Source organism: Narcine bancroftii, chromosome 14 (genome assembly GCF_036971445.1).
Source record: "Narcine bancroftii isolate sNarBan1 chromosome 14, sNarBan1.hap1, whole genome shotgun sequence".
Taxonomy (NCBI): domain Eukaryota; kingdom Metazoa; phylum Chordata; class Chondrichthyes; order Torpediniformes; family Narcinidae; genus Narcine; species Narcine bancroftii.
This window is the reverse complement of record NC_091482.1, coordinates 7,907,513-7,934,035: the sequence shown is the minus strand read 5'-3', so window position 1 is coordinate 7,934,035 and position 26,523 is coordinate 7,907,513. Positions and strand designations below refer to the sequence as shown.

The 26,523-nt window shown below is 40.5% G+C and overlaps 1 protein-coding gene across 9 annotated transcripts in view; it reads left to right on the top strand.

Moving 5' to 3' along the window:
- The window catches only part of LOC138749437 (neurofibromin), a 277,305-nt gene that overhangs the window by 108,132 nt on the left and 142,650 nt on the right, over positions 1 to 26,523 (top strand). For 6 of the 9 annotated variants that reach the window (XM_069910749.1, XM_069910752.1, XM_069910750.1 and 3 more), the window contains 11 exons: positions 2,573 to 2,656; positions 6,805 to 7,242; positions 8,536 to 8,675; positions 10,094 to 10,216; positions 11,400 to 11,483; positions 12,794 to 12,910; positions 14,168 to 14,349; positions 16,175 to 16,386; positions 21,799 to 21,834; positions 22,736 to 22,897; positions 24,254 to 24,357. In XM_069910749.1, the coding sequence (XP_069766850.1) occupies positions 2,573 to 2,656; positions 6,805 to 7,242; positions 8,536 to 8,675; positions 10,094 to 10,216; positions 11,400 to 11,483; positions 12,794 to 12,910; positions 14,168 to 14,349; positions 16,175 to 16,386; positions 21,799 to 21,834; positions 22,736 to 22,897; positions 24,254 to 24,357 (1,682 nt within the window). The remainder of the gene's footprint in view (positions 1 to 2,572; positions 2,657 to 6,804; positions 7,243 to 8,535; positions 8,676 to 10,093; positions 10,217 to 11,399; positions 11,484 to 12,793; positions 12,911 to 14,167; positions 14,350 to 16,174; positions 16,387 to 21,798; positions 21,835 to 22,735; positions 22,898 to 24,253; positions 24,358 to 26,523) is intronic. The other 3 variants (XM_069910754.1, XM_069910751.1, XM_069910753.1) reach the window with 1 other exon arrangement.

The following is a 26,523-nucleotide window of genomic DNA, read 5'->3' as shown; positions in this document are numbered from 1 at the left end:
ACCAAAGGCGATTCTGACTTGAGTAAAAAAAATCTCTAAAGCAACCTGTGGTTCAGTGCCAATTGAGGGCCTGGCTGTTTAGCAGAATGTGGAGGAAGATGCAAGAGTTGTACAGCCATACATCATTCTGCCAGCCTTGCCCTCATCTCGTGAAAGATTTTTAGCTGAATAGGGAGTCACATACTTGACTAAATAATTTTTGGACATTTTATTTAATGAACACGTTTGCAGTTTAACGCAATATTTTGCGGCGGAGAATTGGTGCCACTTGTGGAGCCACTGCTTCACTGCCTGTGTGACCCAGGCTCAGTTCTGATCTCTGGTGCATTCTAGAGGGAGATTGCACGTTCTTACCGTGACTGTTTAAAATTTTTTTATTTACTGTGTATACTCCTATAATAGTCATTCCATTGTCATGGTCAATTCCACTCTCCTTTTTTGGCCCAGATATCGCATGTTTTCCATATGACCCGGGTAAAGTGAACACCTCCCCCCACTCCACCCCAATTTTTCCTCTCAACTGCCCACCCATCGGAGCTCCGGCTGCCTCAACCACAGCTTTACCACCTGGTCCCGCCCATCCAAGCTCACCCCCCCCCCCCCCCCCCCCCCCCCCGCCTTGAACAACCCAGGTACTTACTGTGGTCAAAAGTATGACCCGTGTAAAGTTGACACCCCCCCAAAATCCCAAATTTGACCTGAAAAATTGGTCCAGAAAACTTGATTATTATACAGTATAACATGGTTGAAGTCGATTCCGGGCATTTGAACCCGTGCGGCATAATTACACCCAAATTAACCTACAACCCCTGTAGGAAACTGTTAAAAAACCCTCGCAAACATGGAAAAACCAGATTTGAACCCAGGTCACAGACACTGCATTAATGTCGCTCTAACTGTGACACCTGGTTTCCTGCCACTTGGCAAAGATTTGGGAGTTGATAGTTTAATTTGCTGCTGTAAAGTGCTTCTGATGTGCAGATGGGTGGTAGAACTATGTGAAGGATGGGGATTCAGTGGGAATGTGGGAAGAATAATAAATTGAATCACTGCCAATGGGTTCTCGATGATTGGCATGGACAGTGGGGTGAATGGCCTCTTCCCTGTTTTACGACTATTTTGGAATTGGCTCAATCATAGTTTATACATAACATTCTCTTCCCTAAATTATTTTAGTATCGTGAGGACTTTATCCACTTTGATGTTCTTCAAGATGCTTTACAATTCCGCCTCCTCATTATTGACATGCCCTAGAATATCAAAATACCCTGCTCTAATCACATCATCATCCATTCCTTCTCCATGGTGAATACCAGTTAAGGACCTCAATCACTTCCTTTGGCTTCATACACAAACTCCTTCTGCATTGTCTTTACTTCTGGTTGCCAAATTTGAGGATTGCGGAAGAAGTTCAACAGGATGTTGCTTGGATTGGAGTGCATTAACTATGAGGAGAGGTTGGACGAGGTTTTCTCTGCACTGTTGGAAGCGGTGTGCCAATCAGATGGAGATATCTAAAATTATGGGAGATAGTGAGTCAACAGTGGGTCCTTCTTCCCCAGGATGGTTGTTAAATACAAGGGAGTAGAGGTTTAAGGTGAGAGTGGGAAATACTTTAAAGGAAATTTGTTAGCCAATGTTTTAAATTATACAGAACGTGATAGGCTCATGGAATTCTCTGTCAGAAGAGGCATTTTGACCCATTCTGTTCCGGTGCTGTTAAGTTTGATGTTCTTCTTCTTTGGCTTGGCTTTGCGGACGAAGATTTATGGAGGGGGTAAAAGTCCACGTCAGCTGCAGGCTCGTTTGTGGCTGACAAGTCCGATGCAGGACAGGCAGACACGGTTGCAGGGGAAAATTGGTTGGTTGGGGTTGGGTGTTGGGTTTTTCCTCCTTTGCCTTTTGTCAGTGAGGTGGGCTCTGCGGTCTTCTTCAAAGGAGGTTGCTGCCCGCCGAACGGTGAGGCGCCAAGATGCACGGTTTGAGGCGATATCAGCCCACTGGCGGTGGTCAATGGGGCAGGCACCAAGAGATTTCTTTAGGCAGTCCTTGTACCTTTTCTTTGGTGCACCTCTGTCACGGTGGCCAGTGGAGAGCTCGCCATATAACACGATCTTGGGAAGGCGATGGTCCTCCATTCTGGAGACGTGACCCATCCAGCGCAGCTGGATCTTCAGCAGCGTGGACTCGATGCTGTCACTGATAATGTATCCACCAAGAGAATTGCTGTAAACTAAGCTGTGTTAGTCTTAACAGAAGTAGATCTTTTTAATTGGGTTTGGATCCAAATTGTGTTTACATTGCTGCAGAAGCAAAGAAGAGCGTAGAACGTTAAAGCTCAAACGCTTCAAAATCTCAGTTACGTCTACCACATTTTCTTCTGCAGTGCACGCTGTAGGAATTTGGAATGATATTTGTAAATAAAGCTCAACAACACTTCACTCTGGTGAAGACAAGGCCTGCTTTCTAATCCCATCTGCGACAGCCAAACTTGGATATTGACAAATGGGCCATATGTTTAACATTTGCACCATTTTTCTTTCCTTACTACGCAAATTTGTTTTGCTTTTAGGCCTGGGAAGACACCCATGCAAAGTGGGAACATGCTACCAAGTTAATTCTGAATTATCCTAAAACTAAGATTGAAGATGGACAGGTAAGTCTCTCAATTTTGAAGCTTGGAGCGATGGGCACTTGTCATGGCCACTGGGAAACAATCTCGATGGAGGGATGGGTAGGTGTAGATGATCAAGCATTGCAGCATTAAAGTACATTCATTTGCAATGATGTTTTAAATAATTCTGAGGCACAGGAAGTAAAAGATCTGAATATAAATAGATTGGGTAAAAAAATCTATGGAGAGAGATTTTTCTGTTCTGCAGATGGTCTGAGGATTTTCAGCGTTTTCTGATCATCCACAATCTGCAGTATTTTGTATTTTGAATGCAAGTACTTAAAGTTAACGCAAATGCTGAAATCCAAATGATGTTAGCACCCCAGCAAAACTATTCTTGTACAAACAATGCTGGAGAAACTCAGCAGGTCAAACAGTGTACTTTCTATAGCAAAGAGAAAGATGCAGAACCAACGTTTCGGGCTTAAGCCTTTCATCAAAGTATCTGTTCATACCTTGAAGAAGGGCTCAAGCCTGAAACGTTAGTTGTGCATCTTTATCTTTGCTATATGAAGGACGTTGTTTGACCTGCTTTCTCCAGCATTTTGTTTTTACTTCAATCACTGTGCCTGCAGACTTTTGTATTTTAAAACCTTTCCCTTGGTCCGTGAGCTTTTCCAAAAACCACAAGGGAAGATGGGCCAGATCTCATTCACCCTTGCCACCAGATGTGAAATTTGCATCCCATTGTCAAATGTAGGAATCTAAGATGTGTGGGCGGATGTATAAAATGCAGTCAGCCAGCTTGTTCAATCTTGCTGGGTCTTCCCAGGATTTTGCCGGGGAATTGCCGCTCTGAACTTGGCGCAGGGCATACCTTGAGCGTGATCCAAGACCCCATTTATTTTAGTGGTGATTGTAGGGTCCAGTGTTGAAGCAAAGAGAAGGTAGGTTACTATCTTTAAATGTTGATTTAACATTTTCAATTATATATTTGTGGTTGTGTGCTCTTGACATCGTGACACTTCAGCCATAAATGATTTGTTATGGTTTCTCACTCTCCTATGACCAGAATACAGTGATGTTTTTGCTTTTATTGACAAGCATTTGGCTTGGAAGGCCAAATTTTCATTAGTTGCAAAATACCATATAATTAGGTTTGAGAAGTGATCAAAGGACAGGCTTGTCTTATTCTGTTTTCACCAATAACCCATGATCTCTTTAAAATGTGGGAAAAATAGCAATTACATCGTTTTTCCTGATATATTTTCTGTTCCTATTTCCAAGATTAATTTGATCATGAAAATTTAAATGTTTTTATGCTCAATATTATCATGTGTCTAAACTAAAAAAATGAAATGCCGTTTGATTTTTAAAAAATCATCCTCGATGAAGCCTTAGAATCACAAAATTTAAATGATTATCAGTAATCTGGGTTAATTAGTCCAATACAGCAGTCATTGCAGTTAAATTACTCTAATAGGGTGAGATTAATCATCAAGAATAATCTCTGTTAGAGATGTGACCATTTCTATCCTAAGATCAGGTTCTTATCAGGACAAGTAACTGTTCACTGAGACCAGACTAAAGAGGAAGAAGAAAATGAGTGGGGGGGGAGGGGGGGCGGGATTACAAAAAAATAACTGCAGATGCTAGAAATGAAAAGCCAAACCAGAAAATGCTGGAAATTTTGCAGTTCAGTCCATATCTGGGGGAAGGCAAACAGAACTAACATTTCAGAATTTCCACCTCATCTGGTCACATTCCCACCATTTTGTGTTTGGATACTTTTAACATACCTGTCAACACTGAGCCAAAAAAAAATCTCATCCCAGCAAATTCTTTCCCTGAATTCACAATTCTCTAAAGGTTGCAAAAGATGATGGGCAGAAACTGTGAGCCTTGCCAGCGGACCTGAAATTGCATCCCAGAGTCAAATATGGAAGTTTGAGATTTCCCACAGATGCAGTCTGATCTGTTGAGTATTTCCAGCAATTTCACTTTTGTTTTATACCAGAAACCTGTGCTCATTCCAGAAACTGAAATGACTTGCTTGATTCTTTTTGATATCTCCTGTGTCCTGGATTTTTTTGCTTTGTGGATACTCTGGAAACTGAAGGAAGATCTGCTGTCAAATTGGCCTTGCCTTGGATGCTGCCAAATTTTTTTTCCAATTTTAATTTTCTGGCATCTCCACATCTATTAACTCTTGCCAATAAAAACCAGGTTTCAAATATCACAATTGCTTTTGAATTCATGACTGCTTCAAGCATTGTATTCTGCACTTTACAAGTTGATGAATGAAGCAGTTAGACCATCAGACACAGGAGGCGAAATAGGTCATTCAGCCCATTGATTCTGCCATGGCATTCAAACATGAGCTGATCCATTTTTCCACTCAGCACCACTGGCTGGCTTTTTCCCCCATAATCTTTGATGCCCTGGCTAATCAAGAACCTATCAATCTCTGTCTTAAATTCACCCAGTGACCTGGCCTTCTCAACTGCCTGTGGCAACAGCTTCACCACCCTCTGGCTGAAGAAATCCCCTGTTCCAAGGGGACGCCCTTCAATCCTGAACGTGTGCTCTCTTATCCTAGACTCTCCCACATGGGAAGCAACTTTTCAACATGGACTCTGTCCACGCCTTTCAACATTTGGAATGTTTTTGGACTTTTACCACTGTCTTTGAATATGAAACCCTTTTGTATTTGTTTACTGGGTGAAATACTCTTAGTCCATTGATCCGAGTATTGAATTCTATCTCAGTTTATTGAATTCAGATTTATCAACCCACCGGCTATTGCGCACTAATTCACACCAGACATTTAATTTTCCCCATATTCCTGTTGATTCTCTCCAGATTCCACCATCCGCTGACACTAGGGGTAATTTTCAATAGCCAAGTAGCCAAACCACAGCACGTCTCTGGGATGTGAGAGGAAACGAGCGCATGTGGAGCAAATTCTGAGTACAAACTCCACATGGAGGTCAGGGCCAAACTTGGGTCACCGGAGCAGTGAGACAGTAGCATATTCCACAATTCACTATTTGATTTTCTTTTTCATTGGGGGTAGCGGGGTGGGGGGGGTGGAGGGGGCAGGTGGAAAATACCGCCATTGTCCTTTGAAAACCAGCATATCATTCCTCAACACAGATTTAGTTACATCTGCTTCAAAGAATTGCAGCAATACTGTCCTGCATTTTGACACACAATTCAAGGTCCCATTGGTCATATTGATTACTTTCTGATGTGCAATCCAGGTTTCAAAATCAGGACACAGTTCAATATAGTTAGCAAAGCAGATTTTGCCATTCATGTATCGAGTTTGTATTACGCCATTTTTTCATGTAATTCATTATTCTTTCCCTTGGGTTTATTCTGCTTTTGAATTGTGTCTCTTTGCATATTGACTTTAAACTGTCATATGGAATAAATAAATAAGCAATATCATGCTGGAATTTGAGTGATGGAAACTGAGCTCACAATCCGGTTTATTGTCATGAGAATGTCACAAAATCAGTTTTGCAGCAAAAGTAAGATTGTCAGTGTGTTGCTGGTACAAAATTTGCGACAAGTTACATTTCCGCAAATTTTCTGTTCAATAAATAGCTAATGTGACAACATTGTTTAACGGGTTTAATGTATCTTATAGATTGAACTTCAAATAAATGGGAAAGGGGGTGAGGGAGGGAGGGAAGGGAAGGGGGGAAAAAGGGGGTGAAAATTACTGTATATATTCAAGAGAAAAAATGTCAATATGTATCTTGGTCAATATGGTTTATAGTGTGAAAAATTAAAAAAATAAAAATAAATAAATAGCTAATGCAAAGAGAGAAAAAAAAATGAAGTCAGGTCTGTGGTTCATTGTCCAGAAATCTGTTTTTGTAATGTTGGGTGTTCGACTTCAGGCACCTGCACCACCTCCTTGATGGCAGCAGCGAGAAGAGGGCAGATCCCAATGTAAGCCCCCAATGAGCACAATTTATTGCTGCCCAGTTAACTATGACTGTACCATTTTTTAATCAGCTTTGTCACAACTAGTTTCCCTTAGATTTTATGCTTTTGTATAACTTGAACAATTTGTAATGCTTTTATGAGCTATTTTTGCGAAGCAGTTTGGTTGTGTGTGAAAAAATTTACTTTTAAATATTTAACCTGGTATAATATTGATGTGCTTCTACATTTAGGTGGCAGATCTTCATAAGACGATCGTTAAACGCCGGATGTCACATGTGAGTGGGGGTGGCTCCATAGACCTGTCAGACACTGATTCTCTACAGGAGTGGATTAACATGACAGGCTTCTTATGTGCAATAGGAGGTGTCTGTCTTCAACATCGCACTAACTCAGGCTTAGTAACTTACAGCCCTCCGATGGGACCAATCACTGAAAGGAAGGGGTCCATGATATCCATGGTTTCAACAGAAGGAAATGCAGAGACTCCAGTCAGCAAGTTTTTGGAACGGCTGCTCTCACTGATGGTGTGCAATCATGAGAAAGTAGGGCTTCAGATCAGGACTAATATCAAAGACCTGGTTGGACTGGAACTGAGTCCTATCCTTTACCCCATGCTCTTCAACAAGCTGAAGAATTGCATCAGCAAGTTTTTTGACTTGCAAGGACAGGTGGGTATTCAAGGACCTGTGCTTAATCATTGACGTTGTTTAGAGGCCATGGGATTGAGATACAATGCGTCCAAGGCATGCTGCAATGAATTGCCCCATAAGCATTTCTCAACCAGTAGGCCTCAGCATGCTTCCATAGGGTATTTATAAACGTTAAATAAAATACTTTAAATGAGGTAAAGATGTGTTTCGTACAGAGCTCCCTTTGACTTGAAAATATTGCTCAGTCATTGCCACTAGTGGGCCATAGCTTGTTAGGCCAGAAGCCAGGTGGGCCTTAGACTGAGAAAGGTTGAAAACCACTACCCTAAGTTGTGTTATTATTGATGGGGAGTGGTGGGTAAATTGAATGAAAGACCAGTTAGATGCATGGAAACATACTCTAGAGCTTAACTGATCAGGTTACCCATCAGAGCAAGTCTCATTTGCCCATCACTCGAAAACTGTCCTATCAATGAGCCTGCCTCGTTGTCTTGTACCCTCATCAACCATTTCCTCTGACAGCTTGTTCCATATACAGCAAAACCCCTTGTATCCAACACCTATGGGGATTGGCAGATGAGTTTTCTGGTAGCCTGAGATTACGTGGATTGGGAAACTAACCACTAGGGCATACCAATTTTAAACTGCCCTATTTTTTACCTACTTGTTTTCTGTGATTTTTTTTTACTGGTTGCTTGAGCCTGCCATTTGCTTGAATTCTGGATAACAGGAGTTTTCCTGTATCATTTGTGTGGGAAAAGTTGGCTCTGGGTCCCTTTTTAAATCTTTTCCCACTCACCTTAAACCTCTGCTCTCCATCTCAGGGAGAAACACTGTGATAACGACTTCTATGTCCCTGCTCATTTTTTATACACCTCAATATAAAGTCATCTCTCATCCTCTTTTGGTCCAGAGAAAAAATATCCCTTCATTCCTTATAACTCGAGCCTTCCAGTCTTTGTAACATCCTCCTGAAGCTTTTTTGCACCCTTTCCAATTTTGTGATACCTTTGATAGGCTTGATTTCATTTCAGTGACGTAGATTTGGAGCAGAAGTAGACCACTTCGCCACAACGTCCTGCTCTGCCATTTAATAGGACTGTCGCTGATCTTTGGTATCTCCTGAAGAGCAGTTTTACATGTATTTTGCCAACTTTATCTGTATAGATTATAAAGACTTTGGTTTCTGTAATTTTTGTTTCAATGAAAGATCATTGTTTTGCCTTGGGGCACCACATTTCTATTGGATCATCTTGGTGTTTTAAATGAAGGTGATAATGGTTCTTAAAGTGCCATTGAATTTTCATGCAGGTGTTACTGAATGATACAAACACACCGTTTGTGGAACAGACGATAGCAATTATGAAGAATCTACTTGACAATCACACTGATGGCAGTTCAGAGCACCTTGGACAGGCGAGCATTGAGACAATGATGCTCAATTTAGTCAGGTAATTTTTAGTTGTCTGCAGGTGCGTGCTTGTGTCTCTTGTAGCCTCCAGGCATCAATCCTTTTATAAGCCCCTTTCACATTTCTCAGTGATCCCAGGAATCAAATGCTAATCGGCCTTTAAAATGGCAAGTGTGAAAGCAAAATCAGCTCTACACTGGTGTCAGATGACATCATCTCATATTGACCGCATCTACTCCTAGTACAATCCCCGGTGTCTGCAGATGTTGCTATCAGACAAGTGTGAAACGAGTAATGGCACGGTGGGATTGAAAGGACCCAAGTTTTTGCATGAGTGCAGGAAGAAAAGATTAAAATGAAGGTATAAACTTTGACATGGGAGAGGAGAGTGAGAAGAAATAAATAGCTATAGCGAACCATTTATGAAGACTGGGGGGTGGGGGGAGCAATGGCAGACATGACTTCCCAGAATGCCTTGCGGCAGAGAAACCCCTCTATGTATGCAGCTGGGCCTATATGGAATTCTGGGAGGGCAGGTCTGCCATCGCTTTTTCCCCACGGTATTTATAAATTGTGTTCTATAGTGTTACAAGCTTTCCCACGCTGTATAAATTAAGCGCTATGGCGCTACCAACTTTCCCACCCTGTTTAAAAATTGTCCGCTATTGCTATTTATTGCTCGCACTTAACCATGGTCCCTTATAAAGATTTGTATACTTTGGAACAACAACAACGGGCTGAAGGGCTCAACATGAAGCTTAATTATGTGATATTTAGGCATGATTAATTTTGTTCAAAAATAAGATAATACATTGATCAGGATTTAGGGCAGGTCCACCATCACATGATGCATCACAGTAGAAGGTAGAACAGTCCAAACTCTGGGGATGGCTCCTTGCAAGTTTGAAAGCATTCAGTGTCCCAGTTAGGAGTAGTCAAGTGTGAAAGCCAAACCTTCATTCCTATCCTGGGACACTGAACAGCCAATTTTGTGGGAGGCAAGTGTGAAAGGAGCTATAGATATCATGACTGCCCCTCTTCCCCAGCTCTTATCCAATTACCAATTATTAATTGAGCTGAGATGCTGTGCTGGATGCCATAAAAAATATAATAAATATATTTGCATCATTTGAAGTGAACAAGTCATCTGGGCCAGATGATGCATTTTGGGTTGATGAAAGAGGCTTGGGCAGAGATTATGGGGTTTTTGACTTGTTTTGGATTTGAGTAGATAAGAATTCATGAGAGCTACTGATTCCATGTGCCACCAGGCTGCCGATTTTTTTTTAATTGATCTCGTCTGCTGTGTAAAATGATTTGTTCAGCCAACCTTTTCCTGCTGACATTTCTGAACTACTAACTCTCATTGTTTCGTGCATTTTGCTTGAATGAAGAAGTTAAATCAATAAAAGTTTCAAATTATACAACGAACTGGTCATTTTGTGCTCTCCGATGCAGGTACGTACGTGTCCTTGGGAATACTGTTCATGCAATCCAAATCAAAACCAAACTCTGTCAACTGGTGGAAGTTATGATGGAGCGACGTGATGATCTCTCCTTCTGTCAAGAGATGAAATTTAGGTGAGCATTTTAAATCATGCGCTTTATTGGTGACTCGTGGGTCAAATTAGAGACGGTGATTAAAAATTACGATTGAAATCTTGGAATTGAAATTCAAGGAACCAAATTAATTTGGTTCCTGCAACGATGTTAAATGCTGCCTCATTGATCTGTCATGTTCATTGTGGGATTGACACTTTGCTGCCATCTGAAATGGGTAGCAAACTCACTTAATTGGTGGTGGTGGTGCTGTTGATGCAGACCAGGAAGTAGTGCCAGAAGCTCTCTACAGACATTAAACAGAGGAGCTGTCGGTATTTATAAACTAAAATCCTGCAACCAAAGAACTGTGACCAAGATGGCGGCATCTGAGCTCGGTTCTGGCTACGAGGGGTTGCAGACTCTGGGGTGCAGCGGACTGGCGCAGGGCACCAGGGAGAAACAGGGAGAACACTTCCCATTGAGAAGGAGAAGCAGGATGGTGTCCACGGTGGACCAGCAAGGGGCTTAGCTGCTGAGGGGCCCACACGGGCTGCAGGCTGCTGGAGCTTGGCTCAGAGGAACAAAGTATTGGAACTGGGATTTGAGAGGGTGCTGAGGGCAAGAAAGGTTCCTGAAAGGCCTTGGGTACTGAAAGCTTCCTCATCATATTGGAGTTTGGATCTGGAGCTTGGTTTGCCAATGGATCGCACTGGGATCTATGCAGTTGCTGAGGCTGTGGGAGGGCTGGAGGCTAATCCATGGACAGTCAGTGACTCTGAACCTTATGCTTCTCTTTCTTCCTTTCTGCAAGGAGCACCAGGCTACTCAATTGTCTGCCTTAAGGCAGGCCAAAGACAATTTTGTGTAATGTTAACATGTTCTGTACTCTTACCTGACAATAAAGGAATTTTGAAGCACAAGTGCATACTTTCATCAGTGGAAAGCTGGGAGATCAACTGTATAGGGTTAATGATACACTGAACTCATTGCAAAATGGTGTTAAGTTTATATATTTTCTTGTGTTAACAATGAGCTGTTGGAACTCAGCAGGTCAGGCAACATCCATAGGTAGAAATAGTCAGTCAACATTTCAAAATGTTGACACTGATCATTTCTACCCATGGATGCTCTCCGACCCACTGAGTTCCTTCAGCAGTCAATTGTTTGCTCACACTTCCAGCATCTATCATTTTTGGGTCTCTCAATTATATATTTTGTCCAGGAACAAGATGGTGGAGTACCTGACAGATTGGGTTATGGGAACATCAAACCAGGCTGCTGACGACGATGTGAAATGCTTAACAAGGTAAAACTAATCTTTCCTATAATTAATTGCTTCCCAGCCAAGATTAACGTTTCTTAAATCTTCACTTTTTCCTGAAGTGGCTGTATTTTAATGAGATGATGAATAAAATACAGTGCTTTCTAACTTCTGAACCTTTCTGATTTTGCTATTATTCCCAATTTGATAGCATAAAAATATTATTTAGATACAATCACCCTTGATGGTGGCAGAAAAACCCTGCATTGCTAAATGCATCAAATTGATGGCAATCTGTCCCCAAATCCCAAAGGTTATTAAACACAGGATTTCTCATTATGCTTTCAACTCTTGCATTCTCTGCTGGTGATCTTCACATTGACCCTGGAATTTTTCATCATCGTTTTAATATTAGTCTATTGTAAACTTCAATTCAACTATGTTCTATTTTAAGTAGTCCCGCACAATAGTGATGGATTTCCTGTTCCACTTATCTTGATCTTAAAAATATTTTAACCTTGAGAATTGATAATTGGGACATACTTTCTTCGAGTGATTCTTCAGGCCAAATGTGTTCCTTGGCAGTACCTCAAAATATTATTCATTTTGAGTATCTCACTACATTTTCACTTAGTAACATGATATTTTGAGGTTTTGGTCTATTTAGAGTACAAAATAATGCAATATTGTTCTGGTTCACTGATTTTTATAAATTCGAAAAACATTTTTGTGGGTAATGATTTTTAAAAGCAGACTTATTTATCTTTGACCTTCCCTTTCTTTATCCCATTGCATACACCAGGTCTGTCTGGCACTCTGTTTCTCTCGCCACTCTATTCCCCTTAAGAAATTTCCACTTTTAGAAAAAAAATATTGATTTGGGATCAAGTGCACAGGTAATCCAATCCTGTGGAATTTTTTTTGCAATAACTTTGCATGGAAAATAAATCACATTCGATTGGCATTTTGGTGGACAATTCTTTTAAAATTTTCTTAATTGATTTTAATAAAGAACAATTCAATAAAATAGTACGGACAGCTACAGAAGATATTCCGTATATCACTAACATACATAAAATGTAAATCATATCCATAATTCATATTCTAAAAGGAATATACCTTTTTTTGAAAAAAAAAAGAATAATATAAAAAAAAGAAAGAAGAAAATAGTAAAGGAGAAAAACTCAAACCTTTTACATAACTGCGTTGCCAGATGCTGTATATGACCAGTATTAAAGAAAAACAAAGGTGTTTTTTTTTACCTCGGTGGACAATTGACAGTGCAAAGAAAGAAAACACCTACAATTTCAAAAGAAAAAAAAAATCAATCTCTGGTTTTTATGACTCTTCCACAGAGACCTTGACCAAGCGAGTATGGAGGCAGTGGTGTCGTTGCTTGCGGGGTTACCTTTACAGCCCGAAGAGGGGGATGGTGTAGAACTAATGGAAGCTAAATCACAGCTCTTCCTCAAGTGAGTTCAGTTTGTGACACTGAGAACAGCAAATCAATTTGTTGTATGTGAACAGCACACCAATGCTCCTCATGTGTCATGACAGCACTGTACAGGCCCTTCGGCCCACAATGTTGAGCTGACCTCCAACTATTCAACAAACTAAACCTTCCCTACCTTACACCATAACCCTTTATTCTTGCATTCATGTGCCTATTGTAAGGTAAAACATCATGAGATGGGAATGTGTAGGGAGTTACCCTGTACAAGGCTGTAACAAGAAGGGGAGGTGTCCTTGTACTCCTGTTAGGTAAAACATCATGAGATGGGAATGTACGGGGCAGTAACAAGATGTGAATGCATCCTTGTACTTACAAGATAAGAGAGACATTGATGGATTGAGAGGCAGGAAGCTAGCAGGGAAAGGATAGCAACAGTTTTAGTCATTGGACAAGTAATGATATGATGATGTTCTAAGCACATATCCAAGGGTATAAAAAATCACCATTTTGCTGATAACGGCAGAATGCATTCTCCGACTAACATGTTTAGTCGCAAGTGTTACAATCCGGTAATAAAGAACAAAGAACCCTGATTTCGACTCAGCCTGGTGTTTGTCTCACTCATTCATGAACAAAGCAGACCTAACACTATCTAAGTCTTTTAAATGTCTCTATTGCACCAGCCTCTACCACCACCTCAGCATTCCAGGCATCCACTGCTCACTTACGTTTATATAAAAATTGACCCTGACATCTCATCAAACTTTGCTCCCCTCACCTTGTACAGATGTCCTTTGGTGTCTGCTGCTCACCCGAGGGAAAAGGCACTGGGGCTGTCCACCCTATCCATGCCTCTCATAATCTTGTAGACCTCGATTAAGTCTCCTCTAATCCTTCTTCGCTCAAAAGAGTAAAAGACCTAGCTCTGTTAACCTTGCCCATAAGACATATTGTCCAATTTAGGCAGCATCCTGGTAAATCTTCTCTGCACCATCTCCGTAGCTTCCACGCACTTCCTGTAATGACCAGAACGGGAACATAATTTTGCAAGGGTGGTCTAACCAGAGTTGTACCAAGATTTAACATCAACTGCAATCCCCCCAACTAATGAAGGCCAGCATACCATAAGCCTTCTTAACTACTGTGCGTCAACTTTGAGAGATCAATGGATTTGGACCCCAAGGTCACTCTGTTCTTCCACACTGTAAAGATTCATGTCTGATGTAAAAATGTCAAAATAAATTGCAATATCCCAGTAAAAATGACTCTCCCTTAGGTATTTTACGCTCTTTATGAATCTGCTGAACGACTGCAGTGAAGTTGAGGAAGAAACGGCACAAACAGGCGGGCGAAAGCGAGGGATGTCACGCCGTCTTGCATCACTGAGGCATTGCACGGTTCTTGCAATGTCCAACCTACTGAATGCCAATGTAGACAGTGGACTCATGCACTCAATAGGTGAGCTTTAAATGCCTTTTGAAATATTGCTTAAGTGGAACTGTTTTCCCACGCTCTCATTTTTCCTGGTCATTTGATCATTGTGCAGTTTCTTGCCACTTGATGCCTGGATACATTTGAATTTAACAACTCAGATGATTTAAGAATTAGATGCCGAAAGAGATTTGTGATCTGGAGATTTCCGCATTCTAGAGATTAAATTATTGGTGTAAACAGCAGCCTCAAATAGCTAGGAGAAGCACAAAAACTGCAGGTGCTGGGATCTCGGTCAAAGAACGAGATGCTGGAGGAACAGGTCAGGTAGTGTTCTTGGGTAGAAACGGTCAGTCAGTGCTTCACTCGACTCCCTTCATCAAACTAAATAAAGTAAGAAGGGGTGATAATAAAAGCAGGGGAAGAGGCTATGGTGGGTGGAGAGACAGGAAGAGGCAGAGACATCTGCGATGGGGGAGGAAGCCTTTAATGGCTGATTTTCTAATGTGCCCCTCGAGTACACATATGGTGGGCTGTTTTGGCATGAAGTGTTCTCTTCAACTAATGGCCGCAGAAGATTTCAGTCAGTGGATTGCGATTGATCACATTTTATTGCATGAGATGAGTTTGGCTCCAATATGATTCAAAACCTGGACCTGATTGTGTTTCATAACTTTTTTTTTCTTTCTTTTAAATGGGCTATTAGAAATTTTCAACAGCATTGCTTCGAAGATCTGTACTAGAATATTCCACTGGTTTAAATACATTATTTTTGTCATTTTTGAGTTTATAATCCAATAGGTTTGAAGAATTCTTTCTTCAACCATGTAATACAAAACTTACAACTGAACGGTAATTGTATGTTTATATGAAACATGTCTCAAAATAAGTTCCTGGTAGATTAGAAATTCAGCCAAAAACTAGTGGAGTTTGGTTTCTGACAGTATCATTCAATTTTTTTAATGGAGTCAATTTTGTGAGTGAATTTATCATGGTTACCTTAATCAAAATCCCATTCGTTGTTTGTCTACAGAATAGACAATTTTTTTCTCCTTTTAATGGCGTACAAAGAGACGTCCAGAGCCACTGTCAAGATGAGAAGAAGAAGCAAAGTCCCTTCAGAGTCATTGAGTGTCCATGTTTCCTGCCATCTCCTGTGCCCCCATAGCCTCTGTAGCCTCATGACTTCCTATCTGGATCTGAGCTTGAGACATCTCAGTCACCCCCCCCCCCCAGCCCCTTGTTCCAAACTCCAGAATAGATTGGGAAGATGTCAGGTCCCAAGGCCCTTTGGAAGTCCTGCTTACCACCGGCACCCTTATGAGTCCAACCCACTAATTGGTTCCCAGAAGCTGACCGCTGGCAATCCTGGAGTGTGACGCCGTCAGTCCAATGCAGGTCCTCTCCCAGGGTTTTCCATCTTGGCTGAATGTGTTCTCCTGCTCTGATGCCTGTGCCAGTCCTGAGCATCCTTGAGATCTGGGCTGCTGAGCTTGGGCTCTGCACTACATCGATCTTTGATGTACAAGAGAAGCCTGCCACCAGCCCTGTTCTCCAGACAGCTTAAACCTGGATGGGACTGTTGCACATGACAACTGGGCAGTAGGACCCTGTAGAGGAGTGCTGGAAAACCATGACTTCACTCCCCTGCTCTTCTAGGTCCACACTAACGAAACTGTACAGTGATGAAATTGAGGGAAGCAATCTGAAAATTGTATCCTAAGGTAGAATTTTTTTTGTTCTGTGCTCATTACAGTGAATGCTCTTTGAAAATATAATTTTGAAGCTCCGTCTTGTTCGAAAACACTAAATGCATTTTTTTCCCCTGACTTATTTTTTTTTTCTCTGTTAGGTTTGGGTTACCATAAAGATCTTCAGACAAGAGCAACATTCATGGAAGTGCTAACTAAAATTCTTCAACAGGGAACAGAGTTTGATACTCTTGCAGAAACTGTACTGGCTGATCGATTTGAAAGACTTGTGGAGTTGGTCACCATGATGGGAGATCAGGGAGAACTGCCCATTGCAATGGCTCTAGCCAATGTGGTGCCTTGTTCACAATGGGTAAGTGAAGTTGCCTTGGAAACATTACCAGCTTTAGACATTTGTTCAAAATATTTGTTTTACTTTGCCTTGTGGAAAGGTAAATTACGTTCAACTTGCTGAGGTCCGAGTACATCTTGGGGAAAATGAATAAAATGTGAACACAGAATTAAGTGAGAAATGCAAGATAAAATGAAGGAAACCAGTATTCCAACCATCTTTTCCCCCTCCTCACTGCTATCCAACCAAAAATTTAAAAAATCACTGTGCAAAAGAAATTTCCTTCATGAATTTCCTCTACATCAGAGAGCCTGGATGCAGATTGGGAGATTGCTTCATTGAGCTCCTCTGCTCTGTCCACTGCATTAGCAGGAATCTGCCAGTAGCCACCCATTTCAATATCCTACCCCGTTCCCATGCCAACATGTCTGACCATGGCCTCATGCACTGCCAGACTGAGATCACCCACAAATTGGAGGCTCAGTACCTTGTATTCTGTGTGGATGCCTTTCAACCAGATGACATTAACATCAAATTCTCTGGTTTCTGATAGGTTACCACCCCCCACCCCCACGCCTGCCCCCTGCATCTCTCTCTCCTTCCTCTATCCCTCTGTCTCCTTTCCTCCAGCTCTGCTTTCACAGAGCCACCCCCTCCCCTGATCTATTCTCACCTTTCCTCTCTGTCCTTAGCCTGTGCTCCTCCCCACTCCTCCTTCTCTCCTGCCCCTGCCCCTTCTTCCCTCCTGCCCCTGCCTTTTCAGGTGCCTGCCTGCTCTTTGCTCAAGCCTTGAAGAAGGGCTCAGGCCCGCCTGAAATGTTGGTTATGTATCGTTATCTCCCATGGACTCTGCGAGACCTGCTGAGTTCCTTTAGCATTTCTGTTTTATTTTCCCTCATGAATCTTGTGGCACCGTCTTATACTTTAATTGTCATGGCTTTTCTAACTGGAGAAATACCAAATCACTTTTTCATTCAATCTGTCTTGTAGCCACAGTGTTATCATAGCTGGGCAAGAAAGAATTACTAAACTTTCAAGAAGTCATTAATTCCACAAAGTTTAGAAGACCAGTGATATCTATTTCAGTTTATAATTGATGATAAGAAACCCAAGAATAGACTGTGCATTGAGTACGTTTTTGTTGCTTTGCATTATGTTCTCATGTTTCTAAGCAATGCTTGCAGTGAAACTAAAATGTATTGGCTTCTACTTGTGCTGGTTTGTATTCGAGTTTATTCCAGACTGTTTTCATGGATTTGAATTAGTCCCTTCATCCTTATCTGAAGAGGTTGTGAATTGTCCATCGATCAAGTTTATTTATTATCTGTTTGCACAAGTTCAACCTGTTGAAACAGCGTTCTCTGGTGCTTGGTGCAACACACTGCAAACGTGTTCAGACATAACCAGAATCAGAATTTTATTGTCATGAACATGTCACAAAATTCATTATTCTTCAGCAGAATCAACAGTTTATATAAAACAACCTTACAAAATAAATAAATAAAAAAACGAGAAGATTTCAGTAAGGCAGTGTCTGTAGTTTGTTGTTCATTCAAGAATCTGATGGCAGAGGGAAGGAGCTGTTTTTATGCCGCTGAGGGCTCGTCTTAAAGCTCCTGTACCTTTTACCCCCATTGTAGCAGAGTGAAGAGGCCGTGGCCTGGGTGATGGGGGTCCTTGAGGATAGAGGCTGTTTTAGGACACTGTCTCTTGTAGATGTCCTCAATGGAGTGAAGACTGGTGCCCGTGATGTCATAGGCCAAGGTAACAACCCTCTGGATATTTTTCTTGTCCTGAGGGTACCAGACAGAATGCTCTCCACGGTACATCTGTGGAAATTTTTGAGAGTCTTTGGAGACGTACTGAATCTCCTCAAAAGTATAGTCGCTGGTGAGCCGCCTTTGTGATTGCATCGACCTGGAGGCTGCAGGACAGATGCTCGAAGATGTTGACACTCAAGAATTTGAAGTTCTTGACCCTCTCCACTGCTCGATGAAAACTGGTTTAAGTTCTCCTGAAGCCCACAATCATCTCCTGAGTTTTTCAGAAACAAAGGCAGAAAAATAATACATATGCACAGTACTTGCATACAAATATTAAAATAAATCACTATTATTCTTGAGTTTTGTCCTTCATTATTATATTGAAGAGAAATGTTACTCTTAAGTCATGGTCAAGGTTAAAATTGAATTTGCTTCTGTTATTCATTCGCAGGTTGAATTAATGTAAATACGTTCATCTCACCACAGTGGTTGAAAAATTCTCATTGGTCTGGTTGGATATTATCAATCATGGCCCATCTTGAAATGTTTTAATAAATGATACGATTGCACTGGATAAATTTACAATGAAGACAGTGGAAACATTTTTGAAAGAATGTACAAACAAATAGAATACAATTCAATAAGATATTATGGACAGTTACATAAACTAAATGATATTCCGCATATCACTCACATAAATTGTAAATCATATCCATAATTCATATTCTAAATCGTATATACCTTTTAAGAAAAAAAAACCTAATAATACAAAAAAAGACAATGGCAGAGGAGAAAAATTCAAACCCCTTACCAGATGTTGTATGTGACTGGAATTAAAAGAAAAATGAATGTGAAAAAAATGAATACAAGGAACATGGAAAAGATACAAGTCAGACAATTTAATTACATTGGAGTAAAATTATAAAGTAAGATGATGAGTCTTAAATGCCCCCCATAACTTCTGGAATCTGGTATCTGAATTATTAATTGAATAACGAATCTTGAATATATTAAAATGTCAATGGTAAAGCAAAACCTCGAAGTAATCCTGCCATTTTCAAAATCACTGTTGTCGATGTATTGAAAATCCTGTCTTATTGCTGCAGTGCAGGAGAAAATGAAAGGATGTCAAGATGGGACAAAATACATTGGAGGGTACTGGAAGGGTTAGACCAAAGAGTGACTAGTATTGCTGTTTTAAAAGGATTTTGAAAAAAAAGATATAAAATTGACCATGAGCAATTAACTCTTGGAGTTACCAATGTGGTAACACTGGAGGACATGATTTCAAAGAGGGAAAAATCAGAATTAATGTCATCAATATTTCACCGACCAAGCCCTGTATGATGCGTGCCTTAGTGGAAACCAATAAGCTGATTCAATTAGCTACATCTATTTTAGAAAATATTCTGTAATTAATATAGGTTGTACAATACAAAATCTTTGCTAAAGCAGCAGGCTGAGAAGGAGCAGATCTTTTTGGGCTAATATTTTTGGCTTAACTACTTTTGTGGTCTTGCCTCTCCCTTGTGTGTGGATCCTTTGTAGACCAGCTGCAAATAAACCTGAGAGATGTGCAAACAACTACATTGTCATTTTGTATAATAATTGGGATGGAAGTTGGTGACTTTGAGGAACCTGGGTCTCTTTTACCTTTAAATTTTGCACAAGATTGAGTCCTTAAATAGTGAAAGAGAAGTAAGTCAGTATTGTGCCTGAGGATGGCAGCAAAGCTTTAAATTGGATCCTTCATTGTTAAATGTCTTGACTGATTATTTTTGAAGCAACACTGTATTACATTTACATTGGACTTGGGGTGGGAGGGAATTATGGATTTAGAATTCAGGGTAAAGAGACATGGAAAGTGGGTGAACAGTTATAATTGTCATATTCTGTGAATGAAATGACATTTCTGAAATGGTTCAGATGTTATCTTTTTGTTTCGGTATTTTAATGTACTTTTGAGTTGTACATACACTACAATAAAAGTTCATAATATTAGTCTTCAAAGAATGCTTTACTCAGAATGTTTTACTTTGGTATAAGAAGTTCTTAGGACATGATTAGAGCAACACTGTTCCAGTGCCAGTGACCAGGGTTTGAATCCTGTGCTGTCTGCAAGGAGTTTGTACGTTCTCCCTCTGTCTGGATGTTTCCTCTGGGTGCTCCAGTTTCCTCCCACACTTCAAAAAAAAACTGTACAGGGGCTGTAGGTTAATTGGGCAGCACTGGGTCATGGGCCGGAAGGGTCAGTTTCTGTGCTGTATGTCTAAATTTTTTAAATTAAAAAAAAAATACCACTGATTAATTAACATTAATTTCATGTAGATATTTGGATATGCATCAGTGATAATTGTCAGTTGTTTTTTCTCCATGTTCTGCAAAATACCTTCTCCAAACTTATCTTGACATGTTGCCTTGTCTTGTTCTCTCTTTCACCTGCTCTAATATTTGGTGCATATCAAGCAACTTTTGAAATGAGAGTTAACTTTTTGTTAATAAAATCCACAAGTAATTTCATTTGTGTATGAATGTCGTTTTAAAAACAAGTCAATTAACTGCAAATATCTTCATTACATGGGCAAATTGATCATATACAAGACTATCTCCAAAGCATTGAAGTTAAAAGCACCAAAAATTGAAACAGGAAGAAGCCCGTGAGCCCTTTTTGCCTGTTGCAACATCAATAAGATGATGAGCTTTATTTTGGTGCCATTTCCCCGACATTCAACGATTCCCATCAATATCCAAAGTTAATCTGTTTTGAACATGGTGATCAAGTCTCCACAGATCTCAAGGCTGGGAAATCCAAAGGTCTCGTATCCCAAATGTGAACAGCCAACTTATTTTGACTTTGTACGAAAAGACCAGGCGGGTTATTTCTTCAGCTCCTTAAAGTATTGTTCTCCAATATATTTCTGGGAGGTTACTTTAGTCATCCATGAATTATTTCTTTGTTTTATTTCCTCATTCTCCAATTTCATTTCTCCTGTCTCAGACTGACATTAATATTTGCCAATATTTTCCCTTTTATATATCTGTGTAAGTTTATAAACTGTATTTGTCTTTGCTCGCGTACTCTTGTTTGTTCCCTCACCTTATCAACTTGATCTTCATTTGTGGAATTTTCCCATGCAGCAGGCTGGCTGCTCTTTTTATTAACATTTATGTTTTGTATTTGATTTAATCTTGTCTCTTCTAAGCAGTGATTGAACTACTTTTTATTCAGTGCCGTAATTGGAAATGTGTTTGTTGTAAGCTAATTCTTTAACACCCTCAAATTTCTATTTAGACCTCTGAAGTAAATTACATTTGTCTGTGCTTTAATCATCACCCCACACCAAACAGGGCATGTTTATGATTTACCCAAATCCTGAGCAACAACATGGAAGCAGAGATCAGACGTCCCTGCAGGTATGGGAGTCGGAACATGCCACCATGATCTGGTGACTGAAGTGGAATTCTGGCTCTCCTCTGAAATTGCTTTCATTTCCTCACCTGCCAACTTCAATGGTTTGGAAAACATCTGACCAAATAAACAGTTAAACAGGAAAGTCTGCAGATGCTGGGGTCAAGTGCAATTAAACAGTTTTCCAAAGCTGAGTTTTACAACATTGCAGTTTCTGGAAAAAGTATTACAAAAAAATACAATTCTTCATTTTTACTGCAGACTTCCATTGGGCCTGTTTCAAATCTCAACCAACAGGTAGGAAACCTTAAAAAGTGCACACAAGCAAAATGCACTCTTAAACCAATGCAATAATTCTCCAGCTGCTTTTAGCAGACAACTTAAATAGCCCTCTCGTTATTTCTTTGTGGTGGTGATACGCTTGTGGCAGCTTAATGAAACTAAGGTGTGGGTAGTAGTTTTAATAAGATAGCATGTCTTGGTTGGAGCTGAGCACTAGACCTGAAACTTGTTCTTGCAAATTCTTGCCAGTGAAAACCAGTGGAAAGTTGGGGAAAAAAATCTCAGCTGATGATTTATCATTGTAAAAGCAGAAGAGAAGCTGATTTTAAGTAGAGGAAGAATTGCTGGAGGAACTTTGCATCGAGGAGTAGAAATGATCAACTGAGATTTCAGATCAAGACCTCAAATTAAGCATTTCTTACATATTTCTGCACATATTTGTGTTTAGTGGTGGGGGGAAGGTCTTGCATAACTTGCCCAAAATTGATCAAGCTGGTTGCGGATGGAAAATAGAAAATGAAGGTTTAAGAACCCAATTTTGGAATTAAATTTTTATTGTTCTTGTACGCTCATGTTGAGCAAAGCAACGAGCCTCAAGTCATAATCAGTTCAGAATGAAGCTTCTGTCAAAAACACAAATTAGTTTTGTTCATTTTTGTATTATTGGAAAGAGAACTGCAGTAATTATCCAGCTTATAGAAAAAAGATTAGTTTTGAGAGATGGGGGAATGAGTCCTGGAAATATAACTAAATAATTTTCTGATGAATTGTATAAAAACCCTTTTTTTTTTGCTGCTTGTCACTGGCAATGTCCATTAACACAATGCTGTTCTTCCAAATAGTTTCTTCAACATCTCCAATTACATATTACCCTTCTGTAATTAATAACGTTTTCTCTTTGCTTCCCTCTTGCTAGGATGAGCTTGCTCGAGTGCTGGTGACGTTATTTGATTCACGTCATCTTCTCTACCAGTTGTTATGGAACATGTTCTCCAAGGAAGTTGAGCTAGCAGATTCTATGCAGACTCTCTTTCGAGGAAACAGTCTTGCGAGTAAAATAATGACATTCTGCTTTAAGGTAAATCTGAAGTGATAATCTGAAGGACTTGTGTCCAGGACTTTGGGTTTTCATCTTGAAGTTGGGTACCTCAGATCATAATCAGGTTTAGTGTCGTGAACTTGGGTCAGGAAGTTTGTTGTTTTGCGATAGCAGTATTGTGGAGAACAAGGTTCAAAATCACTATAAATTACAATTCTGGAAATACGATTTAAAAAGTAATTAATTAGTGCAAAAAAGGGGGGGGGGAAATGAGTTAGTGCCCATAGATTAATTGTCCATTCAGAATTCTGATGGTGGAGTTGAAGAAGCTGTTTTTGCAACGTTGGGTGCGTGTCTTCATGCTGATGGTAGCAGTGAGAAAAAGGCATGGACTGTGTGGTGAGGGTCCTTGACAGTTCATTTTTTAAAAAATTGTCTGCAAATGTTAACTTGTGCTAATCATACATACCAGCCATTCTCAATGGGAGCCACAGCACATTTAAAGGCCGACACTGAAATCATAAAATATATTTTATTGTTTTTTTTTAATGTACTTGGTAGGAGAGAAGTACGGAAGAAACCAACTAAGCTTGACTGCTTTGCAGGGAAGGGGGTCCATAAATTTTTGAGCAGAGCCCTAAGGGGGGTCCATAGCCAACAAAAAGTTAAGAATTTCTAATCTGCAACAATAAAAGTTCTTATGAAACCCAAGATGTTTGGCAGCACTGGTGAAGAGCGAAGCTGAATTTAATATTTTGGCTTGAAGGCATTTCGTCAGCTATCCAAGGACAAGGGTCCTTTCTTTTTTAATGAAAAAAACCCAGAACTTTTTAAACTCGACAAGTCAGGGATTTGCATAGTTTTACATGCATAGAATATATCTTCTAATTGACCTACAATAATTTATAATTGATCTATCACTTTGGTACCACTCTTCAACATTCCTTTTGAGATGCTGGTTCCTAGTGGAGGAATTTTGTGAGGAATTCTAATTTCATGAAGTCATACATCCTTGGGAGCTCTGATATAACTGGGGGTGGGGGGTAGTGGAGGAGGAGATAGTTTTCTCTTTAAAATCACAGTGAAGTGAAAGTTCTTTAGAATGTCGCAAAATATGAGATTTGCTTCTCATCCAGTTAATGAGCAGAGATATTACTTGTTCCCTCTGCCTGGATTGTTAACTTTGTATAGTTCATTCTGGATCTCAAACTGCAGTTTTACTAAAAGGTTGCATCTTGCTCTAATTTGGTACCATCCACAGCAATGACCTTGCAGCTTTGTAACCACAATTTTATTGACAGATCTAATTCAGACTTGTGGATAGTTTACTGACAGAATGTGCTTCATTGCAGAATTCCTTCCACATTACAAATCCTTCTGTTGTGGTAATTTCAGGTCTATGGTGCTACGTATTTACAGAAGTTGCTTGAGCCATTGTTGAAAACCGTGCTTAAGGATCCTGAGAAACAACACCTCAGTTTTGAAGTTGATCCTACCAGGTTAGAACTGGCTTTCTATTATGTACTTGTAGCCCAAGTCGTCCTGCTTCAACAACACTCCCCAAGGTCCAGCCATTCACTCGGTATACCCCGCCCGGGTTTACCATCTCGGAGTACTTCACTTCGCACTCGTCTGAATTGAATTCTACTTACAATTTCCTTTTCCTCTTTCTTTGTATCAAGATTATTTTATTATCATGTAATAATACAGAAAATATAATATTACATGAAATTTCCTTCTGCCTGCTGTCATCATTCGTGTTGTCCGGTGCCCCCTTGCAGTAAGAGAGAAAGACAAGCAAAATAGAGTTCCTTCAGAGACACTGAGTGCCCATGGATTCCCCTCCAGCTCTCGCAGCCTCTGTTGAACAGCACAGACCCCTGTTCAATCCATTGGCAACCAGAGCTCCATTTCCAAACCTCTGACACAACCAGAAAGCCTCAGTGCCCGAGGCCCTCTCATGAATCCTGGTTCTGTGAGACCCTTGATTTCAGGTCTCTGACTGCCTGCAGTCTTTGTTGGTCCTTGAGCTTCTGAGCCCCTCGCTGGTCTGCTGCCGTGGTCCCTGTCCTGCAGGGTTGTCTCCTCTGCGACTCCTTCTCATAGGAGAGTGGGGCACTGGGGGGAGCGCAGGTGAGATGTTATCCTCATTTCTGGTGCCCTGCATTGTTCTGCTGCTTCATCTGTGGCTGCCGCTGAACATAGACCCTGCCATCTTGGGGACAAATCCTGTGGTTGCAGGTCAAGTCCTGAAAGAGGCTGTTCAAAGCTATCATCAGCAGGGTGGTTGGACCCAGCAGGGCAGTGCTGTTTCTCTGCTCTCCCTGTGACAGCAGCTCTGGCAGTACTGCAATTTAAAAAGAAAATATCCTGTTGAAACCCTTGGATAACTTTCTAAAATGTCCGCTATGCCACTAATGTGCCGATACTGTACAAGGGAAAAATTCAGATTCTATTTTTTTGTCCAATCCATCTGCTGAAGGAAACTGTTGGTGCTAATGGTTTATTGTTTTGCCTGCCTGTTGATGGTGTGTTCTGGAGTTCTGTCACTTTCCACAAGTTGTGCTGTGCCATGAGTTACTTGAAGGGTGCCAGCTATGTCTTGAACTTGGATAGAAGCTGGGGCGGTGCATGAACAACTTTGTTTTTAAGCTAAATGTTATGAAGCGGTTGGCGTTGAATAGCAGCTGTGTTTACATGAAGCAAAAGTTAAATATGAACAAGACTGGAAATACTCAGTTGATCAGAATCCATATGTGGAGAGTGAAATAAGGTTGATATTATTTGGTGAATGGCTGAATTCTGACCAGATTCTTTTTCTACAGCTACCTCAATAGTCAAGACTTCCAAGCATTTGAGGATTTATTTTCAGGTTTTCACCATCTGTCGTACTTAGCTTTTAGACTAATTAGTGTGCACTGAGAACATGGAGCTATCAACCTGAGAAATGAGAATGAACAGTGTCTGAATTCACAGTATTATTTCTTTAACAGAGTGTATATAATAATGATAAGTTAATCAGTTTGCCAACATTATTATTGGTTCTATTATTTGTTTATCACAGAAAAGTTTCTGACTGGCTCCTTTGATGAGAGACATTGTAAGGTGGTACAAACAGCTCTTTAGGCTGATATTGACCCCACTATGCTTTTCTCAGCTCCTCATTTAAGTGTAGGGGAACATAGTCGGGGAATTGAGGGATATGGGGAAAAGGCAGGGAGGTTCAGATGAGCCTGTCATCAGGTCACCCATTTCAATGAATGGAAGAGCAGGTGAGCCCTCTCCTCATCTGGCCACTTAGTATGTGCTTTGCAACAGTCAGCTTGTAATAATCAGGCATCTGTACACTGACAAGCAAGTTATAGCATATTTCTTAAAGAGTGCTTTGGGTGGATTGGACCACATCTTTATAAGAACATTTTCAGAATCCACAAGACTTTGCCAGAACAGAAATACGCAAAGGTGTTCTTCATAAAATTAGTATGTACAGCATTTCAGTTAAATGTATTAGTCACGAGTTGTCAGTAGAAGCCAGGTTGCCAGTGCCTCAGTGTGATGGTGAACGGTGTCACTACTGTTGATTGCCCACCAAGAAAATTGGTGTTGTAAATGGCTGAGTGTGCAATGTTCATGATGCCAGTGTTCATCAGACTCAAAAGTTCAGA